General features: G+C 43.1%; 1 protein-coding gene across 3 annotated transcripts in view; it reads right to left on the reverse strand.

Moving 5' to 3' along the window:
* Positions 1-27,019, reverse strand: part of Prkce (protein kinase C epsilon) — a 559,250-nt gene that overhangs the window by 241,350 nt on the left and 290,881 nt on the right. The window contains exons 1-2 of one of the 3 annotated variants that reach the window (XM_029558629.1): positions 15,986-16,057; positions 15,061-15,225 (exon numbers count right to left, since the gene is read on the reverse strand). The exons of 1 other annotated variant lie outside the window; for it this stretch is intronic. In XM_029558629.1, the coding sequence (XP_029414489.1) occupies positions 15,061-15,115 (55 nt within the window). In that variant the 5' untranslated portion in view covers positions 15,116-15,225; positions 15,986-16,057. Of the gene's footprint in view, positions 1-15,060; positions 15,226-15,985; positions 16,058-27,019 lie in introns of those variants that run through there. One more of the 3 variants, XM_029558628.1, reaches the window with a different exon arrangement.

The following is a 27,019-nucleotide window of genomic DNA, read 5'->3' on the forward strand; positions in this document are numbered from 1 at the left end:
CCTGTAGACATGTTAATCATTTAGGGAGTGTCCCATCTAAAAACTGAAGTTACAGGTTGTTTAGCTCTAAATATACCTAACCTCTCTTGCTTACTTACAAGACTGAGACACTAAAGAGTAACTAAGGTATTTTCAAGATTCACAGAACAGTGAGCCTTACAGGCAGATCACTCCATTATAAGACTGTACCCCTCCAACCCCACCAAATGGGAATGATTACCCCAAGATGGTAACTGAGCTGCCTCCTTGAGCAGGGAACAATCACCTTGTGATAGAAGCCAAAATATACCTCCAGTGACAGGATTTCTCCAGAGCTTGCAGGACCTCATAGAACCAGACTCCAGATGATGATCAAACAGACCAGTGTACCCAACACTGCTTAACTATGTGTACTTTAAAAAAAAAAAAACTGTGTGTATGCATGTGTGTAAGTGTGGATATGGAGGTCAGAGAACAAGATGGTAACTGAGCTGCCTCCTTGAGCAGGAACAATCACCTTGTGATAGAAGCCAAAATATACCTCCAGTGACTAGGACTTCTCCAGAGCTTGCAGGACCTCATAGAACCAGACTCCAGATAATGATCAAACAGACCAGTGTACCCAACACTGCTTAACTTTGTGTACTTTAAAAAAAAAAACAAAACTGTGTGTATGCATGTGTGTAAGTGTGGATATGGAGGTCAGAGAACAACCTGGGGTACAGGTCTTCATCGTCTACCTTGTTTGAGACAGTCTCTTGCTGAATGCTGTGTATGCCAGGCTAGCTGGCCTGCCACCTTCTAGGGTTGTCCTGTCTCCTCCTCCCGTCTTGCCATAGAAGTACTGGCATTACAGACATGTGCTACTGCGTCCATTTTACATGGGTTTGGGGGATCCAAATTCAGGCCTTCATGTTTGCATGGCAAGCACATTACCCACTGAGCCATTTCCTCTACCTGAAGTATGAGTACTTCTTGCCCCTCACTCTTGTTTCTTCATTGTTTAAACACGAAGCTTGTTAGTACCCCAGACCTTCCTAATGAGCCTATGCTGAATGAATAATTCCTCTCCTCCTTTCATCATTACATTCTTCTTTATTCTTTAAAGGTTCAGAACTGGCTTGTTAAGACTTTCTGAGGTCATCACCTCCCCTCATCCCATCAATAACAATTTGTATTTCTCCAACATTGGAAACTGAGGCAACGTCCTTGTTTGTAATCAGTATCTTTCTAAGTTCCTGAGGTGAGACCCCCCTAGAGCCTTTCTGCCCATAAAACAGGGACACTCTACAATGCATTCTTGCCTTGGTCCTGACTTCGGAGATTTTATTTCAGTGGTTGGAGAATAGTCCTTGGTCTTCACACAGCAGTGTGAGACTTTCTATGTAATTTAGCACAAGAACAAAATTGAGAGCCACTAGTGGATCCCCAGGCTTCTTGGGCCAGAGAACCCATTCCTTGCTCATCACTTGGGATGAGGGCATTTTTCATAGTAAAAACATTTGTTTCATTCTAAGAGCCAAAACAGATATATAAAAATGGAGTTTAACCATGTTTTCTTCAATGTAATAAGCAGAGATAGGTGAGAAGGTGGGGTAGGGAGAGGTGGTACAGCTTCCATGCCCAAGAATCCATTTACCTCTTGGAAAATCCAACCCCTGCGCCCATCAACTAGCAAATTAGGTTCAGCAGGTACATAAAAATATTGAGAACTGATATTGCTCTCAACCTTGGCAACAATACACCCACTTGGAGAACACTGAAATAAACCTGTGCCGGGGCTGGCCAGCCAACTGAATCATGCTGGCTGGGGAGAAGCCAGGCATGGGGGTTGTATTAAAACTCACTAGGAGATGCTAATGTGTAGCCCTGTTGAGTGGGCAGTTGTTCCAGCAAAGATCAGGAGCGATATCCAGGGTCACAGCATTGACCAAGTCATTAGCTCCTGATCCAGCAGCTGCTGGTTATGCTAAACAAATTTTGGTTTAGTGTTGTTTTTTTTTTTTTCTATGTTAGGGTGCATGGCTCAATTGGAGATGCCAGGTGGTATTTATAGTGTAGGAGTTAGGTGTATCCAAACTTTTGACATTTTGGTATAATGTTGTCAATGAAAAGTTCATATTTGAGAACCACACAAATGAAGTTATTTAACAATCTCATATGCTTAAAGTAAGTTTACAATTTTGTGTTGGGCCTCATGCAGAGCTATTATAGGGCATGTGTGGCTACCAGGCCATGGTAGATGTCTGGTAGATATTTGGGTAGAAGGAAAAGAAAAGGAAAGGAAGGGAAGAAAGAAAAGATTATGGTCTATTCAGATTGAGAAGCACACTAAAAGTGTTCACCTGGCTCTGATACAGATCAGATATGAGACTCTGGGGTAGGTCACTGCTCTTAACTTGACCTCATCCTCCCCAGTGTAAAATGCCATGCATGGAGTGGCTCTGTGTTCTCAAGTCCTGTCTGGTTCTGAGATTCCCCTGATATGTTTTGTTAAAATCATCAGTGTGAGGCTAGAGAGATGGCTCAGTGGGTAAAGTGCTTGCCATGAGATCAGTTCCCCAGCACCCACACATAAACTGGGCAAAGTGGTGCACACCTGTAACCCCAGAGCTGGGGGATGTGGTGACAAATGGTTCCCTAGAGCTTGCTGGCCAGCCAATCTAGCCAAAAGCAAACTCTGGGTTTAGTGAGAGACCCTGTCTCAAAAAGGAAGGCAGAAAGTGATAGAGGAAGACACTCAAGTTCACTATGGCCTCCACCTGCACAGGAACATGTGCACCAACAAGCAAGCACACCTGCATACATACTCACACACGTACACACAAATCAGCACCATGCTAAATGTTCATTTACCTAGACTGTACAACAATGCAGAAGGGGCTTTCAGAACAGAGACTCAAAACTCTAACCCAAATGCTGAAGCTTGAGACCAACTTGTCTGGCCTCAGTGCAGAGCTGTAGCTAAGAGCATCGTTCCTGACACTGCTCAATAAAGTCAAGAGGGGCAACTGGCTTGACCCTTGTGTCCATGAAATGAGCTTTCAGGATGTCCTCAACCTGCACGCAAAAGGCATTCTCTTACTGTAACCTGCAGCACTATTTGGCTTACTGTGTTTTGCTCTTATGTTTTCTGAGCTCCTTGAAAACAAGGACTGGTTGTCTAATAGGATCTTAGTGTTGTGTGGTGTGATATGACTTAAATAAAACACTTTTGGGGCTTCTTTCTCTACAAAAGTTGTGTTCCTAGAGAGCCATGCATCAGTGGACTTTCTATCAATCAAACTTTACTCTGAATGTATATTCAATGCTATAGGAGAGTGCCCTGTGGTGAGAGCTTTGAAGGTATAACTAAATGGGTTAGTAATGCTAATAATTATACCTTAATTCAACTATTTGGTTAAACTTAAATTTTAACATAGCAATTTCAGTGTAAAATAGAGGTTCTTTATGCTACCTTAATTTGAACTCTTACCAAGGGAGTCTGGGGGACTTCATAACACATTTCACTTGTAGCTCAAGCTCCTTTAGAATGTCTATTTTCAGCCAAAGGAGTGGGTACTTTATTGGTTTAAACTTTAGGGGGAGGGCTTTCTCTTGTGGAGCCAATAGGAGAAAACAGGATAAAGAACAACACAGCAGAACACTGACCTGTATGCTTATAAGGGTTGGCCAGCATACTGCAGTGAAATCAGCCCAAGCATTGGAGCTGAGGGCCTAGGTATGCACCCCTAGCTGAGTTTCTTCCTCTAGACTTCATTGGGTTTATCTGTGTCAAAGAAATACCAGATTAAGTAATTTCTAAGTATTTTTCAGCTCTAATATTCTAGAATTTTAGGATTCTTTGGAGAGCCTGGATCATCTGAGGTTGTCAAGCATTAACATTCCTAGGAATCAGTCTCTTAGTGTTTTGGTCCGGGAGGGCACAAATTTGGAGGAGGCAGTTTGGAAAAACTAAATTTACTGCGTAGGATGGTACAGGCTGTATACCACACAAAATCTATGCTTCTGCACAGAGCTCCATTGGCTGGATTAGAATCCCTATTTTGTGCACCCCTGCATTGTCTGGCTTGGCACTAGAAGAGAAGGATATTAAAACTATAGGCACAAGAGCACAAATCAGTGGTTAACACCTAAGTGTGGCCCCATGTCAAAAAGGCTTTCCTATGAGCCCAGACAACCTTGCCTCAGTTGTTAAGACCACGGGCACATAACACCCCCAGTTTCAATGAAGAAGTCATGCTCAGGAGGGAATTGTGTTGGCTCAAAGACTTGCAAGATGGAGGGACAAGCCTGAGATGAGTATGGCTGGAAATACCACTACCTGGACAGTCTTTCCAGAGCTCTTTTCTAGGTGATCTGTCTCTCATGGGGGCCTTAGGTTAAAGTTGACTAGAGCAGTAGTCCCTAGTCTGGTCCCTTATCAGAATCACATGGGGACCTGTAGCAACCAGATTCCTGAGCCACACCTAATCCCACTGGGTGAGGCTTAAATCTGTTACTTTAATTAGCTCCCAAGGAAATCTGCTGTAACTGCCAGTGCAGGTAACATTACTGTTTTTGGAGAACACTGGTTTAAAGTCCAAGTGGGAAGGTCCCCAGTGTAAGTCACAGTCACAGCCAGAGATAGGCAACAATAGGATGTGAAGGGACACCACTTGAGGCTGTCACGATGCCTGTAATTACTTTTCTCATTGCTGTGACCAAATGCCTGACAGAGGCAATTTAAGGGAGAAAGGGTTTAAGTTGGCTCACAGTTTTAGAGAGTACTGTCCATCATGGCGGGGAACGTGCAAGCAGAGTCCCTGAAGGTGAGAATGAGGGGCTAGGGCTTCTCCCAACTCAGCAGACTAGAAAGCCAAGACCTTAGGCTAGAATCGGGCCAGTCTATACCCCTCAATGCCTGTCCCCCAGCAACCTACTTCCTCCAGTTAGGCCCCACCTCTAAAGAATTTTTCAACTTCCCAAAGTAGAACTATCAGCTTTGAACCAAGTGTTCAAACATGTGAGCCTGTGTGGAACATTTCACATTCAAACCACAACAATGGTCAAATGAATAGTTCTAGGCAGAAAATCTTAGCAGCATCAAGTGATCAAAGAGAGGCCAAAGAAATGAACCTGGTAGTTCAGGGACATTTAATAAGAGGACCAGGTTCCAAGTAGTTCTCAAGGAATGCCAGTGATTACAACTTATCCTCCAGGTACTGCTCCCAGTCTTACCCACAAGAAGTTGGACCCTGGGCAGACCCAAGACTGATCTGCATTTCACCCCCACCCCTATCCCCAATCCTCCTCCTTCTTTATGTGCTAAAAGTGGCCTTCTCCCGCATCCTCATGGCTTGTAGACACTTGGTCTGAGACATCATCAAACCAGGGATCTGGTAATTCCTGGGGAAACTGGAGCAGAGTCAAGAATAAACTCTGGCAATGACCTTGACAGCTGTTTTCTCCTCACCCAGCCAGAGTCCCTCATGCAAATGTGCTGTGACATCTTTATCAGTGATCCTCAAAATTAGAATGTGAGAAGCAGAAATAAATTAGCTCTCAATAAGTGGGACTGAAAGTCTGCCAGCAAATTGGAAGATACAGCTTTTCATAATCAAACAAGAATATCAAATGCACTTACTTGTCTAAAGACCAGACATTGGCTGTTGTCCACTATGGGGCAATAAATCCCCCTGATCTGTCAAGCAGAGATTTTTTTTAACTTCTATTTTCAAAACTAAGCATTAATTTTTGGTAACTATATTAATTCCATTAAAGAAAAAAATGAAACTGAAGAGAGCTACAGTCTTCTGTCAAAATTTCATTCTGCAATTCAGGCGTGGCAGCGCACACCTGTAATGGAGCACTTGGGAGGCTGAGGCAGGGGGATTGAGAGTTTGAGGCCACCTTGGGCTACACAAGGAGACTGTCTCAAAGATAAAATTAACAAATATTAATTTTTCAGGAAACTACTCAGTTATGTTCCCCCAGCACACCAATCAGAAGTTTATTTCCTAAGGATTTCTTTTACGTAAGGATTTTACTTCATAAAATGCCAGAAGAGATTAAAACCTTGAATACATCTATAATCATTTGAAAAAATACCCAGTCATTTGAACATCACTGCATTTCTCATCCAAAAACCCAATAGATTTCTTATGGAATTGGAAAAGCTGATGTTAAAACTCACAGAAGAAAACTGATCCACCTCCCCACCCCAAAAAATGTTGACAGAAGAATAACAGGAGCCTGCTCTAATAGGAAATTTTACTTTATAGCTAAAGCAATTAAAGATGTGTGAATTGGCTCAATTCCTAAGCACAGCCCCTGGAGAAAGTAGCATGCACGTGGACTCTGTGGTAGCAAGAAACTTAAGACAAACATCCACCAACAAGTGAATGGATAAAAAAATATGATATTATCATAGAGGGAACATTACATAGCAGATAACATGAATGAACTAGTTCTACATCGACACAGATAAATCTTTAAAACATAATATTCCCTTTAAAAAGCAAGTTGTGAAAGAATCCATACAGCATACCATTTCACACATATTTACAGATACATATACATATCTTGTTTTAGAAAACACACAATTACAAATGTGAAACACCATGTTCAGTCCAGTGGTCACCACTAAGAGGAACATAACTGTTTCCACACATACATGGAGACTTTAGTTGTGCCTAATGTTCATCTCTTTAACAAAACAAATGAAAGAGAGTCAAAGAAAATACTATTTTCTATGTGGTAACTATGAATTATGGGTAATTGGCATGTCACTAAATCCATTCTTGCTTTTTAATCTGTGCTGGAACAATTTCCAACATTCATGAAGGTTCTGCGAGGCCACATGCCACACTGATTTTATTTCCATGTCACGCAAGCACTAATATGTGGTTGTTTTAAAAACCTTAAAAGCAGATATAATTTCTAGATTTAGCCCCTGTTTCTCTGAGCTGCAGCTATTAGGCAGTTCCTGGCACTTAGACACAAGGTGTTTACATATGTGAGCAATGCTCCAACATATATACACAGGCTGAGATAGGGGAGGAGAGTCTGTTACTGTGGAAGGACGGGAAGGGCACTGCAGACCTCACACACGTTTCCTCCTGCATCTCGTTCACTTTTGCACCTCAAAGCTGTATTTGGGGAAATAAATTAGAAAAGAAATGTAAATTTCACAGCAAGAAATACTTATTTCACACTCATTCCCAAGAAATAATCCTTTGCTCTATAGACGCACTCAGAATAATAACCATCATTGTGACATTTCTTGAAACCTCAGTGCTTATCATTTGGAAAAGAACTGGGCAAAACAGCAAACTAACAAAATATAAAAGATAATGACAAAATAGACACAACTGTTAAGGGTAAAACTTTCAGAAGTATGTGGTGACAATGACCACATAAAAAGGCAAAGAACTGAGAGTTGTGTTTGCAGTCTGTTTTTTGTTGTTGTTGTTTTTTTTTCATTTTCTCTTTAACATTTTGATCATTTTAGTTTGCATCATTTCTTTCTTAAGTATCTATCCTCAGGTAGTGGGTAGGAGTTTATTGAGATAATTAACATACCAGACAATCCATTCATTAGGAATGTGCTGTTGACAGAGCTGTGCAACTATCCTGATGGACAATCTCACAAATTTTCAACACCTGAAGAAGTGTTGTGTCCCTAGCAGTCACCTACTATTACCCCCAGGCTCCTGTCCCTGGAAATCTGTAATTTAATGTGTCACTTGAGATATGCCAACATTATGTAAATGTGGTCTGTTCATCTTGCAGTGTCTCCAAGCTCCGTGCACATTGGTAGCATGTATCCCTAACCCCCTTTCTCCTCATTGCTGGCTACCATTTCATTACATGGATAGTCTGCACTTTACATGGTAACATTTTATAATAAAAACAAATATACCAGGTTGCAGAGAACAGTTCAAAGAGCTTTCTTTCTGCTGCATCCTGATATGAGTTACTTGTGGTGGCTAGGAGACCCAAGGAGACAAATATCTCACTCAGTCTAGGCTCTGGAAGTTGCTGAAAATCCACATTAGATGGAGGTTCTTGCTGCTCTTGGATGCTGAAAGCCACCAGCAGGCCACACCACAGACCCCTGGTATATGAAGTTGAGGCACCTCTGAGAGGCAGCAATAGCTAAGGCTTGTGCCGATGAATTGTTCCAGAGCAAGATCACACTCACCTTATTCACAACCTCTTCCCACAGAAACTGCATGAGGCAGACAGGGGAAGTATTAACCCTGTCTATCATGTCCATGCCTTCATCATCTCCTCCTCCATGGCAACCCACCAAGAATAGCTACCTCTTAGGGCTCCAACATGGCTCCCACTAAGGTTAGGGGCAGCTGGCTGGTGGGGTGACTTTTTTCTGACCACCTTTGAAGGAGAGCTAGAGGGCTGATGTCTTTGGGATGGATAGCTCTGTCTCTAGGCCCTCCCACTCTCTCCCCTCAAATGGGTAGATATTTTAGATAGGTTGGTTGCTTTCCCTACCAACCCTGGTAACTGCTAAAGAAGTACCTCCTCCTGCGGTTCTGATTTGGGTCACTTGTAACCCATATCATTTCTACAAAAATTTAATGGCTTCAAGTGAAGCGAGCCAGAACACAAATAAGAAAGCAAACAGGCCCAATGGCCTTCTCGCACAGTTAGTCAGAGTTGACTGAGTGTGACTCATAGCTGCCAATGATCTTATCAAGGGTCTTGCAATCCTGTAGTGGTCCCAGAGTCAGGTTTTAGACAACTTTAAAGGTGTAGGGGTTCCTCCAGGTCTTTTACAGGGAAAGATTTAGGAGGTATAGGGGATTCCTCTACAGAGCTGGCTCTACAAACTGTGATCATCTTGGCAGTTATTCAATCTATAGTCTCTACCCTGAGAAGGCCTCTGTTGGACTCAAAATCACTCCCGTTCTTACAGATTGGAAATTAGTGGCATTAATAAGCACAAAGTAGCTTGTATGGATGGCAGAGCCCACTACATCGTTATCAATTATAGCTTCATATTTATGTGGCCATCCATGTGGCCCCATTAATGGATATGAAGAAGTCTTCACCAAATGATCTTCCTCCACCAGGGCCTGCCATTCCAACATTAAAAACCATCCTTTCCTCCCAAGAGCCTATATGAAACAGAGTTCAAGAGCCCTGGCTTTGGGGTGCAACATCAAGATACCATCTCTGGCCTTAACCAGCAGGACATAGTTACATGGCCTCTTTATAATGAAGGGTTAAGAAGAGTGTCTACCTCACAGGGGACTTTGAGGATTGGATATGACAACTCACAGAAAGCACCTAGCATAGTGTCTGGCACATAGGAGATGCCTGTGAATGACAGCTGTAGCTATGGCTATTATGTAGTATTACTCTTCCTAGGTCCTCCTGAATGTACCATAGCCTAGGGTATTGCAGTGCCATCCATTTGCCTACCTAATGGGAGGGGCAGTGGCCCTGTGGCACTGTGGCACTGTGGTCCGAGGGAAGGGGGAAGGTTGAAGAGTACAGGGAGTGTCACAGTCATCAGTGAAAAAGGAAAGGGCTCTCAAAAGTGAGGCTAGGACCATGAGGGCAAGTGTTCCTACTGTATGTGGGCCACCTCTGTCACCATGGTACAGTCATTGAGCAGGGAATTCACCTATCTAAACATCCAAGGATTTACAAGTGAGGTCCCCTGATGGAGGCTTTTTTGTTTAAATCAAGGGCTTATTTTCATAAGGTAGAATGCATAGATCTCAAGTTTATAAGTGGATGAGTTCTCACAACTGTATACAGCAGTGTCACCATCCCTCTAACATAAGCTCTTTAATGAACTCACTGAAAGGCATCTAGTTCAGTATGCAATGTCAGGGACACCAGCTAAGGAGACTCAGCAGACCCCTTCCCTACAGTCCTGGCACCTCGTGGTCATGTATGACACCAAAAACAAAAGTAGCATCCAAAACTCCAACAGCCAGGTACGGTGTGGCGCACACCTATGATCCCGGCACTCAAGAGGCTGAGGCAGGAGGATTTTCATTTTGAGATCAGCCTAGGCTATGTTATGAGACCAGCCTAGGCTATATAATGAGACCCTATCTCAAAAATCAAACACAAACTCCAACAGCCAGGTATGGTGTGGCGCAAACCTATGATCCCGGCACTCAAGAGGCTAAGGCAGTAGGATTTTCATTTTGAGCCCAGCCTAGGCTATATAACTGAGACCAGCCTAGGCTATATAATGAGACCCTATCTCAAAAATCAAACACAAACTCCAGATGCAGTAAATGGATCTACAGTCCTGAAGCAGAATGCAGAATAGAACTGAATCATGGACTAAGTGATTCGGTCCTACAAAGCTTTGTGGTCAATGAATCCCAGTACAAATAAGCATGTGATGGCCCTTGGGGGGTGTCAGGGTGGGTGAGCACCAGAATAGGCCTAGACTCTTTCCACACCTGACTCAGCCGGCATCTCTCCTCTTTGTGTTGGAATAGACTGAACTATAGCTCTGGGCCTCAGTTACCAGGGCTGAGAGCAGAGGGTGCTTTTTAATCTCTTCTAACAGTGACAACTCAGCCTTGTGTTGACTTTTTTAGCCAGGACAGTTTTAGTGTGTGGTGGCTCCAGATTTTCCTTTGTTTACCATCCACACCCTCCTCTTCAGCTGCCCCATGCATTCTGCAAACCAGGAGCTCTCCTGATAAGGACTCAGGAGACCAGGGGCTTGGTGTATTCTAAGGTAGTGTAGCTCAATGCCACCTTTTCAAAACCTAGGCATCTAGTGAGAACTTTAAATTCCTTCTCAAAGGTATCTGGGTCAATGGAACTAGAAAACGTTTAAAGGACGAAAATCGTTCTGGGGAAAAAGAAATCCTGGTCTGTGCAAAGGCAACAATTTTGAGCCTTTGTAGGAAATCCAGTTCTCATGTGTTCAAATTCTAACTAACCTGCAAGGCTCCAGTTTGCATGGTACTACTACCCACTCAAAGCTTTTTTTGAGAAAGGGTCTCCCTGTAACTCCAGCTGTCCTGGAACTCACTATGTAGACCAAGCTGGCCTTGAACTCACAGAGATCCCTGCCTCTGCCTCCCAAGTGCTGGGATTAAAGGCATGTGCCACCACGCCCAGTTAGACAGGTCTATGGAGCATTCCTGAGGCCTCCTCTTAGCATACACAATCTATGCATGTATCTGCATGCAGCTCTTTTTATGAGGTCCTTTCTAGCCTTTACTGGCTATGTGAGAGCTTTGTACATGGAAAGCATGAAAATATTTTATGGAGGAATAAATGAATGAATGTTAGTTCAATTTAGAGTTTATTTGTGGTACTGTTGGGGATCGAATCTAGGGTCTTGTGCATGCTAGGTAGGCATGATTTAGGATAAATTTTTGTCCTTTATCCAAAGAATTCAACATTTGAAAGTAGAAAGATACCTAAAACAAATTCTGAAAGCCACCCTGGTCTTCACTTCAGAGTCTATGCTCTGGGACGCAACTGTTCTCTTTGGCTAAAAAGATTTTCCAACGTATAAAATGCCATAAAAGTTGAAATATCTGAAATAAATGATAAGCCTGATCACATGTATTTGTATAGTACTTCAATTTTTTTTCCTGTTCTTTGAAACTCACTATATAGATCAGGCTGGCTTTGAAATTACAGAGATCCACTTGCCTCTGCTTCCCAAGTGCTGGAATTAAAGGGCTGCACCACCACACCCAGCTTGTATAGTACTTTTTTAAGTATATAAAGGAAAGATCTGGTAGTAGCAATTTACTTCTAGGGAGTGGGAGTAAGAGGCTGGGGAGGCTAGGCCACACTTTATATTGTACCTTAAAGCACTCTTCAATACTGTTAAATGTCTTACTGTAAGCATATATGACTTTTATGATTTAAGTAATGTTTGAAAAATGAAGTTTAGGGTTTTTATATATACTAGCTTATTTAATTATATGCTATAATACATATAATGTATTACAATACATCTTACTATTGAAAAAAATTGAGTTTTAAAGAGATTAAGTGACTTTTCCAAGAGGTAATTACAAAATCAGAAAAGAGCATGTTATGCAACAAAGCTCAGGAAAGAGTAGAATTGTATTCCATTCGAGTTATAATCCTCTCTCTAGGGATCCTGCCACTTATCTACCAGTGATTTATTAAGTGCATGTTATGAGCTAGCCCAGTCTTACCCTGAGAACTTTCACATCACAACAGCTGCATGTCCCTCATGCATGACATGCTACATGGACTTAATATTATTCACTATAATGAAACATACAAGAAACTTCCTCATTTCTATTCACCTAAATGGATTCTAGGGAGAAATGTGTTTCTTTAATTTTTTTTTCTTTTGAGAATTATACATGTGAGTATTGTCTTTTCATTATTTCCATCCCTCCCAGGGAGTCCTCCCCACCCACTCTTACCATGTCTCCCCTACTCCCTCTCAATTTCTTGTCCTTGTCTTTGAATATTATTGTTACATATACATACATATACACATATAATGTACTGAGTCCATTTAGTGGTGCTCATGTGCACCTGTGTTTAGGACTGCCAATTTGGGGTTAGATAACCTCTCAGGGAGCTGGTCCCTGGAGAAAACTGATTCTCCCTCAGTATCCATTGATTGCTTGTAGCTCTTCATCTTGAGTTGGGACCTTATAACATTCTTTCCATCCATTCTGGCATGTTAACTGGTTTTGCTATTATGCAGAAATCCTACTATATGGTGGAGATTTCATTGGTGTAGTTTCCCTATCGTGTCTAGAATGCATTAATAAGCACCAGGTGTCTTGTCCCTCTGGCTCTCACATTTTTTTCACTCCCTCTTTTGTGATGCTCCCTGAGCTTTAGATAGAGAGGTTGCATTAGGGATGTGCCACTTAGGGCTGGCACCTCACAGTCACTTCTGGAGAAATATATTTCTTATACTTTGCATTTTTCTTTCATTTGCAGTTTGAAACGCAAACCAAATCAGAGTATGATGTTAATAGCTTATTTCACTTTACTTTTTTGATGCATCTCAAGGGTATATCCAGGTAAGTTCCATGCAGGTCTTTGTCATCTCCTAAGACAAGTATTAGATTCCCAAGGCTGGACACCACATATTTTCCTGTCATCTGCTCTCGGATCACCTTTTATCACAGATAAAAATATTGATCGTGCTGGGTGTGGTGGCGCATGCCTTTAATCCTAGCACTTGGGAGGCAGAGGCAGGTGGATCTCTGTGAGTTTGAGGTCAGCCTGGTCCACAGAGCAAGTTCCAGGCAGCTGGAGCTACAGAGAGACCCTGTCTCAAAAAGGCCAAAAAAACATATTGATCATACCTATCTAATACAAGGTGACTACACAGAAAAGGCCTTGGCCACTGTGCAGTGTGCTGGATTCTTAAGGCTCAAGACTGATCTCAGCCATGAGGACTGGCTAAGTTAGCCCATAGGTAGCAATGTGAGGCTTCACCAAAGGATTAACTATGCTGCTATGTCTTCTTCCTTTCATAAGGGCATGTGTTTCTGTTTGGGGAGAATTTATAAGTTGTTTACTCAGTTGGGAACTGGTGTCTATTAAATTTTCAATCTCTGCAGATTATTCAGTGAAGGTCTTTTTGAGAGTGGGGTGTGTGTGTGAGGAACTATGCCCATATTTGTTTGTATGGTGTGTCTAGAGTATGAGTATGGTACATACACACCTGCCCAAGCCTTTATGAGTATAAGGAATGTGCGAAGTTTTTGCTGTCTATAATGTGTGAGTGCATGAATGTACCTGTATATGTAGATGTGTCCTTCGATACAAATCTTCATCTTCGCTCTTGCTCTCATTGACATATTCTCTGTATTTTCTATTTTTCGTCCTACTCAAATTTACTAAGCTAGAGATCTTCAAATATTTGTTTCAAATACCAGCAAAACATTTTATCTTTTTCTTAGAAAGTATGAGCATGTATTCCTGATACTTCATGCATTAAATATTAAAGCCAAGGCATTTTATTGTTTCTTAGGTAAGAAAATGAATACAGGCAGAAGGTCTGTTATTTGTTTCCCACATCCCAGAAGAATGTGGGAAACATGACTTGTTTACCATGGCTGTATACAAATTCTACTCTGCAGGCTACTGTCTTTAAACCACAACTGCCCCAATCTGTTCTCTCTCTCTCCTGACACCTAGACACTCATCCTGTTGGTAGTTGGGGTTGGATCACTTGAAACAAATGCCAGGTGATGAGCTGAAAGAGAGGCCTGTGTTATTTTACATAAGAGAAAGCCACAATTTGTGATGCTGATGCCAATATCTAGGAGCCAGAAAGTAAGGGAGGGAAAGATGAAGGCAGAAGGCTGCTGAGATAAGTTCTAAGACATGAACCAAGTGAGAAGACTCGGGGAGGCCAGACTCATGGCAGAAGAGAGTGTTCATTTGTTTTCTGAATGTACTTGCTGGCAGTTCCCTGCCAGGTCAGCTCCATGAAGGACTGGGCCCAGCCACATCTCAGAAACAGCAGCAGATTCCCACAGCAATGTATAACAAACATGCCCTAAAAGAATGCATTAGCTTACTGCACTTGCTTAAGCAAAACAATGTTTTAAGTTATTACACCTTCTCTTAATGACATTGTTGCTCAAATTCCTTCTGGAGGCCTGAACAATGTGCCCCCCACTGGGATCCTAGTGAGGTATGATTTCACCAAACTACACCTTGGAGGACCAGCAAGCTCCAAATTTATTAGGCTTACTTACAGAGCGGTGAGTGAGGGTTTACTTACAAGACTATGGGTGTCCCTGCTAAGACTGCACTGTAAACTCTCCATCCAGGCATGTATGTGACCTCCCCACAGCTACAAAAAATGATGAGAGAACTACCATAGGGGCTTCCTCAGCTTAAGTACCCCTAGACCCTCTTCTTTGTGCAACTAGGACCAACTGGTTGGTTAGGAGGCATGACTGATTCTCCTCGACCCTCCTAACTTGCAGAGGGTCAACAGCCAACAAGTTTTGTGATGATCTTAAGCCAGTGAAGCAACAAAGCGTGGGAAGAAGGTGTCTGTCCATAGCTTGACATTTGGGGGACAGTCCTATGCCACACTCCACCCCTTCCTCCGGCTCTTACATTCTTTCCGCCATCCTCTTCCGCAAGAGTCCCTGAGCTTTGGAGGGGGTGACATAGATGTAGGATGATCTTCCTTCCACTGTGGCGAGATACTGAACTCTTGGGCCTTTTCATCATCTGTTTCCAAGACGTGGCTGTTGACCCATCTCAGTGGTATTCCTCCTACTATAAAAACACAAATGAAAAGAAGTAGGAACGTCTAAATGAACACTGACTGCTATAATAACCTAGCCTATGGTAGAAACACAAATGCCTGGAAGGTACCTTAGCAGGTACATTACATCCATCTAACAAAACAATTGCAGTGGCTTCCTGACTGGGGACCTATAACTTCTCCTGCCACCAGGTTGGCCTGGGTTGTAGTAGAGGATGTGTGTTCCTCCCCAAAGAACAGGCCTTAAATCCAATTAGAAATGTATCAGTTGTATATATACTAGTTGAGCCACTATTGTACCAGCAGACACATCTTGCTTAGCATGTCTACAGTGCAACAGATGGGATCGATCATTAAGCAGAACTTTTGGGACCATTCTCCCCTAGGGATTCTGCATGGCACATCCTGGCACTACGACCACCAGCCATCTGGTGGCTGGGAGTTTCCAACTAAGTCCCAGCTTGATCTCTCCCTCTCCCATGCTTACATCATGTGGTATCTTCAGCAACAGGGTCTTGCTGGCTACTTCTGGTGTAAAACCAACATTAGTGGCAATAGCCTTTATGATTTGGGGGACCTCCAGGGCCTCCCTGGCCAAAAGTTCATAAGGGGGCAACCCACCCCTGGTACTGGAATTTTCACTTAACAATTGTACAGAGGTTTTTGGGAGACTCTATTTTTATTGTCATATCTGTTTACTCTTTGGCATTTATAAGCCCAGGCTGTTGTAGATTTTCCCAGCCATCCTGATGGATATCACTTCTGCCTTACCTGACCATAAAGCTCCCAAGAATTTCACAGCTATAGCTGGCCCTTGTACCCTTTGTGAATTTACTTTCCAGTCTCATTTCTTCAGGTGTATTTGATATCTCTCAAATGTGTTCCATATCTGTAAAACACTCAGACATTAACACTATATACTAAATCAAACATAAACAAGGTCTAACACAGCATGGAATGATTTTATCCATTTGTATCAATTGTTTTCTCAACAGATCTATGTTGGGTACAATAGCATGGATAAGATGTATTTATTTAGTTAGCTCTTTACCATCTTTAGTCGTTTTTTTGGAGCCATTCCATATCCTGGATTATTTACATGAAGCATCCCTGCATTTCTCCATCCCTAATAAACTCATTGGGGTTGGCTTAAGCTGCCTGGTCCTGCACAGGGTCAAGGAAGAATAGGGCCCCTCTGCCTGTGCTGCACCTGTTGGTTTCCCGGGTCAGGCAGGCCCTGGGTCTGACTCCTAGCTGTAGCCACACCCATAGTCTCTCCATTGACCACACCTGGCTGTTGGGGGAGGCCCTGGCTGTTCAAACTGCCTCCACCCCTAGCATAACCTTTCACAGGAGAGAAATGTACCCTGTGGAATCATTATCCACCCTGGGAGAGTTTTTATCTTTTGTACCTGTATTGTTTTATTAAGGATGCCTTTTGTGAACTGTTCAGGTTTTAAAGCCTTCCAGAAGCTCCTTAGTACAGAATTTGGCTTTTTGTCAATTTTTCCTTTAGGAACTTGGACTATTCACAAATCACACCACATTCGCGTTTGAGTAACCCAAACAGACCTCTTTTTCTTTTTATCCTTCTTATAGCTCTATTAGGTTGCTCTACTATTTTACAGATATGTTTTATACACTGGTTTAAGTGATTGAGATCTGCCAAAGCCTCTCCTACCTCATGAAGATCCTACCCCACTAAGGGACTTATCCTTTAGGAACTTGGACTCAACACAAATCTTGCCACATTTGCCTTTGAGTAACCCAAACATCTCTTTTTCTGCTTTGTCATTTTAATATCTCTTCTAGGTTGCTCTACTGTTTTACAGATACATTTTACATGCTGGTCTAAGTCACTTTGTTCTGCCAAAGCTTCTCCTACTTCATAAAGATCCTGCCCCACTAAGGGAACTCAGCAAAGCCATTAAAGCTTCACTCCAATCTTAAGGATCAAGTTCTTCTTTAAATCTCTGATGAACACAGTCTTATCTGGTCCAGTAAACTGGGCCCTATACACTGATTTCCTCATACCTAGGTCTCTCAGGAGTGCCTGTCCCTCCTGTATTGTCCTTCAGCCCCTGATATCCATGGGAACCTCCATTGTTGATGACCAAGTATCTCTAAAGGCTCATACAAGCCAATCCATTAGGGACTGATTCCCCCTCTACTGCCTCAGGTTATGCAGCCTATGTCTCAAGAAGGGATGGGTGATTATATTGCTCAATTTTAATGTGTCTATAGCACTTAAACTAATATCATCTGCTCCCATGTCCCATATCCTCATAAGCTAGGTAGTGAGTGGTTCCTTCATTGCTTATTTGAAAATCTTTCCTAGTTCCAACAGCTCCAGTGTGGAGTATTCTCTGATTGCCATAGTCTCTCACACCAGACCATTGTTAAGGTCTCCATCAGCATGCTGAAACACAGGGCATCTTGGTTATTTCTAGGTCTCTCCCTTCCTCCTCACAATCTGCCTTCTCCCATGGGTTCCAAGTTTTGGGGTCCCATGATGACCCTTGTATTATCAATCTAATCAGGTCTCTCTTCCCTTTCTGGCCCCCTAGTTGTAAAAAACAGCAGGCTAACACCTCTATCTTTCTTTGTCTTTTATGCAATTGTCAGAGGCCAATACTGAAGAGTCCAACCTCATATCCCTTTCTCACTGCAATTCCTCTTTTACACTTCAGTCTCCCTCTGGGCTACCACCTCCACCTGGGACAGATCTCTTACACAAAGCAGCGGTCAGGCTGCCTCTGCAGCTGCTCTCTAAAACTTCCACTCCTGGTGTGCTATTCCTAGGGCTTGCAGTTTTCTCTAGACCTTCCAGCTGTCCTCAAAGCATCTTCATACTCACATGGTGGACCCTACTGCTCAAGCAGACATGCCACTCCGTACCCCCTACAAGAGGACCGCCATCCCAGGGGTCCCTCCGCCAACATCATCTACCTAGGTGGCTTCACCTTAGTTTCACTATCCATGCCACTGCCACTACCCCTACCAGCCCTTTGGGGATAGCCCACCATGTTAAAATTTCTTCTCCCAACACTCTCCCCTCACCCAGCTTCCCTTCGGTTGTTGGTTTCCTTCTCCATTTCAGAGACATCAACAGTGCTCTTCCCAAACTCATCCTCAGTTTTGTCCTATCCTGGTCAATTGCGCCAATTGTTGCTATAATTCCTTCTGGGAAATGTGAGCAATGTCTGGCCCCCTCCTCCCTTGGTCCCTATGGCAAATCGAGGTGTGATTTCACCAAATTGCAGTATGGAAAAATCAGCACATTTATTTGGGCTTACTTACAGAGTAGTGGGTGAGGGGTCACTTTCAGGAGTGTGGGTGCTCCCTGCCAAGGCCGCACTGGAAAGTCTCCATCTAGATGTGGATGTGATCACCCCACAGCTGCACAAAATGGTGCAAGAGCCTCCCTATGGGCTTCCTCAGCGTAGGTACCCTTAGTCCCTCCACCTTGTGCAACTAGACCCAACTGGTTGGTTAGAAGGCATGACTGACTCTCCCTGACCCTCATTTCTTGTGGAAGGTCAACGGCCAGCAGGTTTTGTGATGGTCCTAAGCCAAGGGGTGTGATGAAGATTGGGAAGAAGGTATCTGTCCATGGCTTGACATTCAGAGGACAGTCGTATGCCACAGACATGGACTTGGAAATGGTCCGAATGTCTTAGAAATCTAGTCCAGAGGTGTGTCCTGGTGCCCCTGTACAGGGGAACAGGGTATGAAATGAATGAAAGCAAAGCAGGTGCTGCCAAGGTCTAGCTGCACTACGGAACAGCTTCAGAGGGAACGAAACAGCTGGGGAAGACACGCCTGTCTCCTGTCCCTGCTAGTGAGCCACCAGAACAAATCCCTCTAATAACATTTCACACATCACCTGTCTTTGCTAAAACCTACTCTGTTTGTTACCTCAGAGCAGCACCAAGGAATCGGGTGAGGGAGATACAGAGGGGTTAATGAATCTAGGTCTGTTTCCTGAGGCATTTGTTTTTGCATTTTCCTTGGAAAAGAAACAACAAGAGTTTCAGTCTGGCACTTCCTCAGCCTGTCACAGGAGCCCTGGGCTAGATCTTACCAGGACAGTGGGGTTGGATGAGGTCAAGAGCTGGTGAGCAAGGAGCCTACTGCACCAGATTCCTGAGCGTTGATTCAGTCACACTAGTCCATGAGGACAGAGGGCTCAGTGAGGGACCAGTGAGGTGCCTGCCAGGCTCAATTGGGTGAGAAGACCAGGTCTCTGGCCACAGGGGTTCACGATCTAGTAATCAGGAACAGGGCCAATGTTTTCAACACTTGTAAACCAGCAAGAGAAAACGGGGCCGAGGAAGGCTAAGTGTTCTCAACATAAGCAAACATGTGTACTTTGCCCTGAAAGCTGCTGAGTAAGAGATGATAGTGATTTTAGAGTTGGGAAAAGGTGGCCTCTAGACAAAAGAGAAGGAATCTGCATGTTAGGAAGGAATACAAATTGGAGTCAGATGAAGTTTGCTAAATACATCAATAGCTGCTGCTAGAATCCGTGGGGGTGACAAATGACATGTCCAAAGGTCTCCACGAATTCAGTCACAGAAACCAGAGAGGAAACTCAGAGGCCATTATGGAGTGGGTAGGGAGTGAATAGATTCATATCGGGACAGCCCTAGCTTTTGCCTGTTTCCTTAGTCATTATGAATATGCCCCTTTCACTTTGTGCCCTTTCTTTGCAATGCAGTCATTCTTGATCTCAGAAACCCACAACATACAATGAGTTGACAGATAGCACCTCTCCAGCCAGGCTGTCCACATAGCTTCTCCATTTCAGCACCTTTCCTGGAGGCTAAATATCTGGCCCCTAGCCCTGCCTGGTCATGCATACTGATCTATAGTCAGATGTGAATGGGGACAATCATTCCTCATTCCTAGAATGCACTAGAACAGAGAGAGGAGAGGGAAAAGGGGGAGACACTGAAACTGAGACCCTCTGAGTGACATTAATGGTAAGTAAGTCAAGTACAAATGCCCTGGTGGCAGGAAGGAGCGCAGCAGACTTGGTTCCAGTAGAGCCTGTGTGCTCTTCCAGAGTCCTTAAGTCACTTGCTCAGCCTACGTTTCTGGGGTCTGAAAAAGAATCTACCTTCAGAGTCGGTATGTCACTTAGAAGACTATCATTGAAGTACCGGGCACACAGCAGGCACTCAATGATAGGAGCTGTTAATAGAACAGTGATATATACCTGTGATAAATTTTCTTCAAACTAAACTGTCTTAAGTGTGGTGCCTGTCAGGTTTTAGTCCCCACACATGTAGCTTGAGTTATGCTTTGAGAAATGGGAAGCCATAGGTGTATTGTGCAGGGGACCTCTGTGACAGGCCAATGGACACAGCTACAGCTGGGGCATCCACAGCATCTGCTACTGAGCAGGAAGAGTTATTTAACTCCAATTATAAAACCATATTTAAAGTCAGGCATAGTACTGCATGTCTGTAATCCCAATACTTGAGAAACTCAGGCAGGAGGATCACTTTGAGCTCAAGGCCAGCCTGAGTTACATAGTGAGTTCCAGGCCAACATAGGCTACAGAGTGAGACTCAGTCTCAAAATAATGTAGATAAATAAATAGATAAATTCATAAGGAAAATATCTGAAAGAAGTACATAAAGAAGTCGAATCTTTTATCCCAACAATCATCTTTGCTCCTTCTCAAGAGTATGTTCTCATGGTCACTGCCTGAGAAGCCCATATAAGTGGGCCCAAGCATCTGTGGAATTTAACATTCAGCCACTGGAGAAACCTCATGATCATTCGTTTCTGGCTCAGGGTTCAATGTGGAGATTCCATGCTGTAGCCTGGCAGGTGTCTGGTAAATGCCTGCTGCTGCCTCTAAGTGTGAGAAGGGCAGGAAGTTGTGGCTTTGGTCCCACCCTATCTAATGAGAACACAGACTGGCTGTGGTTTGGAGGAAGTCTGTTAGAACTGGGAGAGAGCATTCCCAATCCCAATGGAAGAGCCACAGGCCCCCAAAACCACAGTTTATGACTCAGGTTAAATACGGCTGTGGGATACTCAACTGTTAAGAAGTCATGACAAGGTATGCACAGTGGTATATGCCTGGAATCCCAACATTTGGGAGGCTATGGCAGGAAGACCACTGTTTGAGGCCAACCTGGGCTACATATTTAATGAAACCTTATCAGAAGAGAAACAGAAAGAAAAGGAGGGAGAAAAGGGGATTGAGGGAAATAGAAGAGACAAAAATCAAAGATCTTCAAACATGAAGTAAATGCAAGGTGATGGTGGGGGTGGGGGCACTGGACGGCAATCCCTAGACTTGTCGTGAGGTTCCAACCTGGCTGTGTTTTCTGATGCCTTCCACCATGACTGGCCGCAAGGGGGCATGTGAGTCAGTGTCTTGGATCTCAGCTTCCCCTCTCTAGCTTCTGACAGGAAACATCTTGGAGGAGGAGAGGACCCTGAGGGCAGAGGCACAACTGGATGAGTCGTTGCCTGGCCCACTGCCACCAAGGCAGTGACTCAGGCAGATCATCTTCGGCTGTTTTAAAACTGTGTGAGCGTCAGCCCAAAGGTTTCCCCGTTGCTTTCTAAGTACATTCCTGCTCTGCCTGGAGCACAGGTTACTGAATTATTACACATGGGGAGGGGGGGAGAGAAAGAGAGAGAGCACAGAATACATAAATGCAGTTTTCCTACCCTGACACCAGCATACTGGGGTGCATGTAGAACTAGAGGCTGCTCCTCAGTAGGTCACTATGGTATTCTTGGCATGAATGGTATGCTAGCCGTCTGGGCCTACCTTCTCAGCTAAAGAATCAAACCTCAAACACAAGGCTTCAGGCTGGCTTGCGAACTACTGTACTGACTGATCAACACAGGAGTTCCCACAGACCCATCTCATCAACACAAATGATATGGGGATGTATCAGGACCCAAACCTTGAGCATCACCATATGCTCCAAGGCTAGGTGAGCCAGGCCCATCTTAAAGCTCAGGAAGGTTCCTGCACAGGAACAGATACAGCAAATAAGTTAAGAGGCTATTTCAATTGCTGCTTCTTGTGCAGTTGGGCTCAGTGAAGTCCTGCCTTTATTAAAGGATTTTAGAAAAGAAACATTTCAAACATTTTAAACTTGGAGTAGGATGTTAATTTTGAAGTATTAATAGTTTTTTTGCCTTTTAAATGAAACAGTACTTCAAAGATGTTCATAGATCAAGGTCCATTTGAGGGGGAAGGGATTCCTCCACCTCTCTTATTTATAGTGAGTAGAACAGTGCTTGGTTAATAAAATGTCAATTAATTCAAAGAATCCTGAAAAATAAGTACTTTAAATATTTTAACTAATAACACACAACATTCAAATTCATAGCATTCACCTGGAAACAAATACCTATGTGCATACTCGTTTGGCAAGAACACATGGCCAAGGGCTTCAGTCCTGGTCTCTGTTTTGAGTTCAGCACTGTCTCTCGTGGGCAATAGACTGTCTATGATTTTCAACTTCAGCATCTTTCTAGTGAGGAAAACCTTTGTGATCCTGATGCAATCTGAATCCAGTCTTCGGAGGGCTTTATGGTGGTGCTTCTCAAATCAAAGTGCTCTCTAGCCCAGAATTTGACAGCGGTTTTATTAGCAATTTGTCCTTGGCTCTTTCAGTCACACTCAACTTTGTTTTCATAGAAACTTTTTCTTTTCACACTCATATTTCATTACTAAAGTTTAAATCAAAATGATATAGTAAGAATAACAAACACAAGTGACTCTTGACAAATACTCAACTAAAATGGGACAGAGTACACAGGGAAGAGAAGAATGCAGGCTGCTGCAAGAGCGCCCTGTGTATCACAAGGGGATGGGGTGCAGGGCTGACTTAGCAGCTAGAGTGGAGGTTAGCTGGTTAGGGAAGCACTTCCTAAGCTGTGGTGAAACTGACCCTGAAGCAGTAGACTGGGTTTATAATACAGCAAAACTTCCTAGCTACAATTAACATGTAACTGATAAGGAAAATTAGTATTCACTGGACATGGTGGTATATGCCTGTGATCCTAGCATTTGGGAGATGGAGGCAAAAGGGTTAGTTAGGAATTTAAGGCCAGCTTCAGTTATCTAATGAATATGGGGCCAGCCTGGGTTACATGAGGCCCAGTGTCAAAAAAACAAAAAGGAGGTGGGAGAGGGAAGAAAAGAAGAGGAGAGGAGAGGAAAGGAGGGGAGGGGATAGGGAGGTAAGGGAGAAGGGGAGAGAAGGGGATGCAGTATCATGACAGGTAGAAGAAGGAATATCTGTGCTTCCCCCAATCCCTTGACCAACATTAACATGAGTTTGCTACAATGCTGCCCACGCCCTATGTTTGTGCTATAAGCAGCCTAGTTACTCTGAAGGTCAAAGAATCTACTCCCAACTGAGAAGGCAAATAGGCTAAAAAGGAAAGCAAGGCAACATCAGCAACAATGGAAGAAATTTTTTAAAATCATAAATGAATATCCTTATAACCTTCAGACAGCAGCCAATATTATCTTAACTGTAACACAAAAGCACAAACCAAAAAGGAAAAAAGAATGCTCAATTGAACCACATTGGTTGGGAACTTTGGCTCATCAAAAAAATAGATTAAGAACGTGAAAAGGTAAGCCAACTCATATGTTCAACAAAGACACATATCCAGAATCTATGAAGGCTTCCTACAAATCAGTAGGAAAAAGACAGACAATCCATAGAATAGCTGTTAAAAGACTTGAGCAGGCCCTTCCAAATGACAAATACACATATAAAAAGGTACTCAAAAGGAATGCAAAGTTGTCAGGGAAATTTAAAGACAGAATGAAATTCAGGTGAAGTATATAAAAGAAGGTGGATCTAGGGAGGGTGGCATACCTGTAACTCACCACCTAGGAAGCTGAGGCAGGAGGATCAACAAGTTCTTGTCAGCCTGGGTTATATAATGAATTCAAGGCCAGTGTAGGCCATATAAGAGAGACTGTCAAAAACCACAATAAATGAAAATAATGAGATATTCACTAGGAAAGATCTAAAAATGGGGACTCATATATATGGATCAATATTATTAGTAGCACCATTCTCAATAGCCAAAAGGTAGAAAAACTCAAATGTCCATTAGCAGTTGACTGGATAGACAACAGGTCATCTATACATGATGGAATATTAATCAGCCTTTAAAAGAAGGAAATGCTGAAATAGATCACAACATGGATGAGTCCCAAAGATACCACAGGGAGTAAAACAAACGAATCACAAGATCAACTCTGTATGCCTCTGCCTGCTGTGGTCAGATCCACGGGGACACAGTAGAATGAGGGTTGTCAGGGGTTGAAGAGGGAAGAGCTGGTATGGTGTTTCAGTTTGAAAAGACAAAGAGTCCTGGATGGATGGAGGTGATGGCTGGCTCCAAGTACGAATGTTCAAATGCCACTCTACATTTAAAAATGGTTCAATGGTAAATTTTAACTTAAGTATCTGTTCTGTCAATAAATAAAAACTACTATGAAATATACGAATCAGAACAACTAAAAATGGGTGAGAGCAACAGCCAGTGTTGGCAAGGGTATGGGGCAGCTGTAAGTCTCAGACACTGGTACTAGGAATGTGAATCAATCATCATTTGAACAGAGTACTTACCAAGGCCATGCAGCTGGGAACTTAAGCATGTCCCCTGGTACACACTCAACATGTACATTTGCACATGAAAACAATAAACTAGAACATGCATTACTCCTAAACTGAAAATCACCACATCTAATTGATAATCAAATGGACAGATACATTCTTAAAACAAGCTATACTCTACAACAATTAACATGAACAAGCTACACATGGCATACCCAATATTAGAAACATGTTGAACAAGAGAAACCAGATACAAAAGAGAGTACTCCCCATGGATCTAACAGTTTCAAGTTCAAAACCAAGTAAACCATTCCATTCTTGGAAGTCAAGCAGCTGTGTATGCCTGGGAGGGAGTACGTGGGGGGCATGTTGTGTTCTGCTTTTCCATCTGGATGCTGAGCAAGTGGCATCCTCACTTTGTGAAGATTCAATGACCTGCACACTTGGGGACATTTTTCTGTGTCTATGCTACTTTAATGAAAAATTAAAGTCAGTCCTATGCAGCACTGAATACAACGAAGCATTCAATTACAGGATACTTAGGACATAGAATGTAGGGAACTTAAGCCCCAGTGGAACACTGTGAAGCAAAGCCCTGCATGTGGCTACAGCCAGAATGGAAGTCACCATCATGGAGTATTTAGGAGGGGGAAATTTAGGGTAATGAGTCGATGCTCCTACAAGGTGTTGTTAGAGCATTTACCACAACTCATTCACCCTGGAGTATAATCACATCTCAAATGTCTGATGCCTATTCACCTTAACTCTAAGCCCCCTGAAAGAAACACTTTAGGGGTGATTTCCCTAGTACAAATCATAGTACAGAGACAGGTATGTCATAAATAGCAAAGCCACTTGTTTAATTATAATACATAATAACACTAGAACTATATGAGTGCTAAAAATAATTTCTTATCATTGAACATGGGGACTTACAAAACAATGAGAATTTAAAACCAGCAGGCACTGTAGTCCCAGTTAGTCAGGAGGCCGAGTTAAGAGGATTCCTTGAGCCCAGGAGTTTGAGATCAGTCTGGGCAATAAGAGCCTATCTAAAGAAAATAAAGATCAATCAATCAATCAATCAATCAATCAAGGGCAATGAGGTTGTACCTAAAGCATAGATTTAAAGCAGGGCTGAAGAAATGACTCAGCAATAAGAATGCATACTGCTCTTCTAGAGGACCCAAGTTTGGTTCCCAGCACTCATGGTAGTCAGCTCACAACCACCTGTAACTTCAAATCCAGTGGATCTGACTCCCTCTTCTGGCCTCTGGGGTCAACTGCAGGAATGTACACACACACACACACACACACACATAATAAAAATAAATAAAAAGCTTAGATTTAAAGCATACCAGATCTTTGGCAAGCCATAGAATGCTCCTAGCCTTTGCTCCGCAACTCAAAGTGGGGATTGTGGGACTCTCACAGAGTTCATGTGAAAGTCAAATAAGTTATATGAAATACAGATAAGAAAATGGGTAATCAGAAACACAATTCTGTCCCTAACAGTAAGTGGCCTTCTACCAAATCCCATGGGCAACATGACCCAGAGCAGAAGAATAGGCAGGGGGAGAAATCCAGACACCACCCCACCTTGCTTCAGCTCCTCAAATATTCCCATAGCCAGCTTCTGGGGAACTATACATCAAGTTTTTCTATCTGTCACCTTCAATCTATTTTGCAGACATAAATTTTTGAGTCACATAAAGCCAGCCAAATAGCAGATATATTAAATGGATTCCGGGTGCCATAAATCAACTGGTGACTGTGGTCTCCTCCCAATCACAAAACAGCAAAGTTCACGGGCAGCTACAATGGTAAGGCCTTGCACAGAGCATGTAACAGGCATTTGCACCAACAGCTAGACATCAGGAGCCTTCCTTGAGGCTGCCTGAACATGAGAGTGCTGCCCTGCTTCATGGATCAATGGAAGTTCCCTCTCCTACCAGTGAGGGGCAGGATGGAATCTGGGCAGGCTTGGATTTTGGCATCATACCCTACGTTTGTAAGATTTATTGGATGTCTAATGTGAGCCACCAAGCACTATTCTAGATGTGCCATTCACTAACCGTGTAAATTTGGTCACATTTTCTGAACACCTTTGGCCTCTATCTCTTCATTTTAAACTGGTACGTAGTACCAGGGCATCTGCAAATCTCTTCTCGACCTGTGA

The sequence above is a fragment of the Nannospalax galili genome, unplaced genomic scaffold, assembly GCF_000622305.1.
Source record: "Nannospalax galili isolate Female #2095 unplaced genomic scaffold, S.galili_v1.0 scaffold286, whole genome shotgun sequence".
Lineage (NCBI taxonomy): Eukaryota > Metazoa > Chordata > Mammalia > Rodentia > Spalacidae > Nannospalax > Nannospalax galili.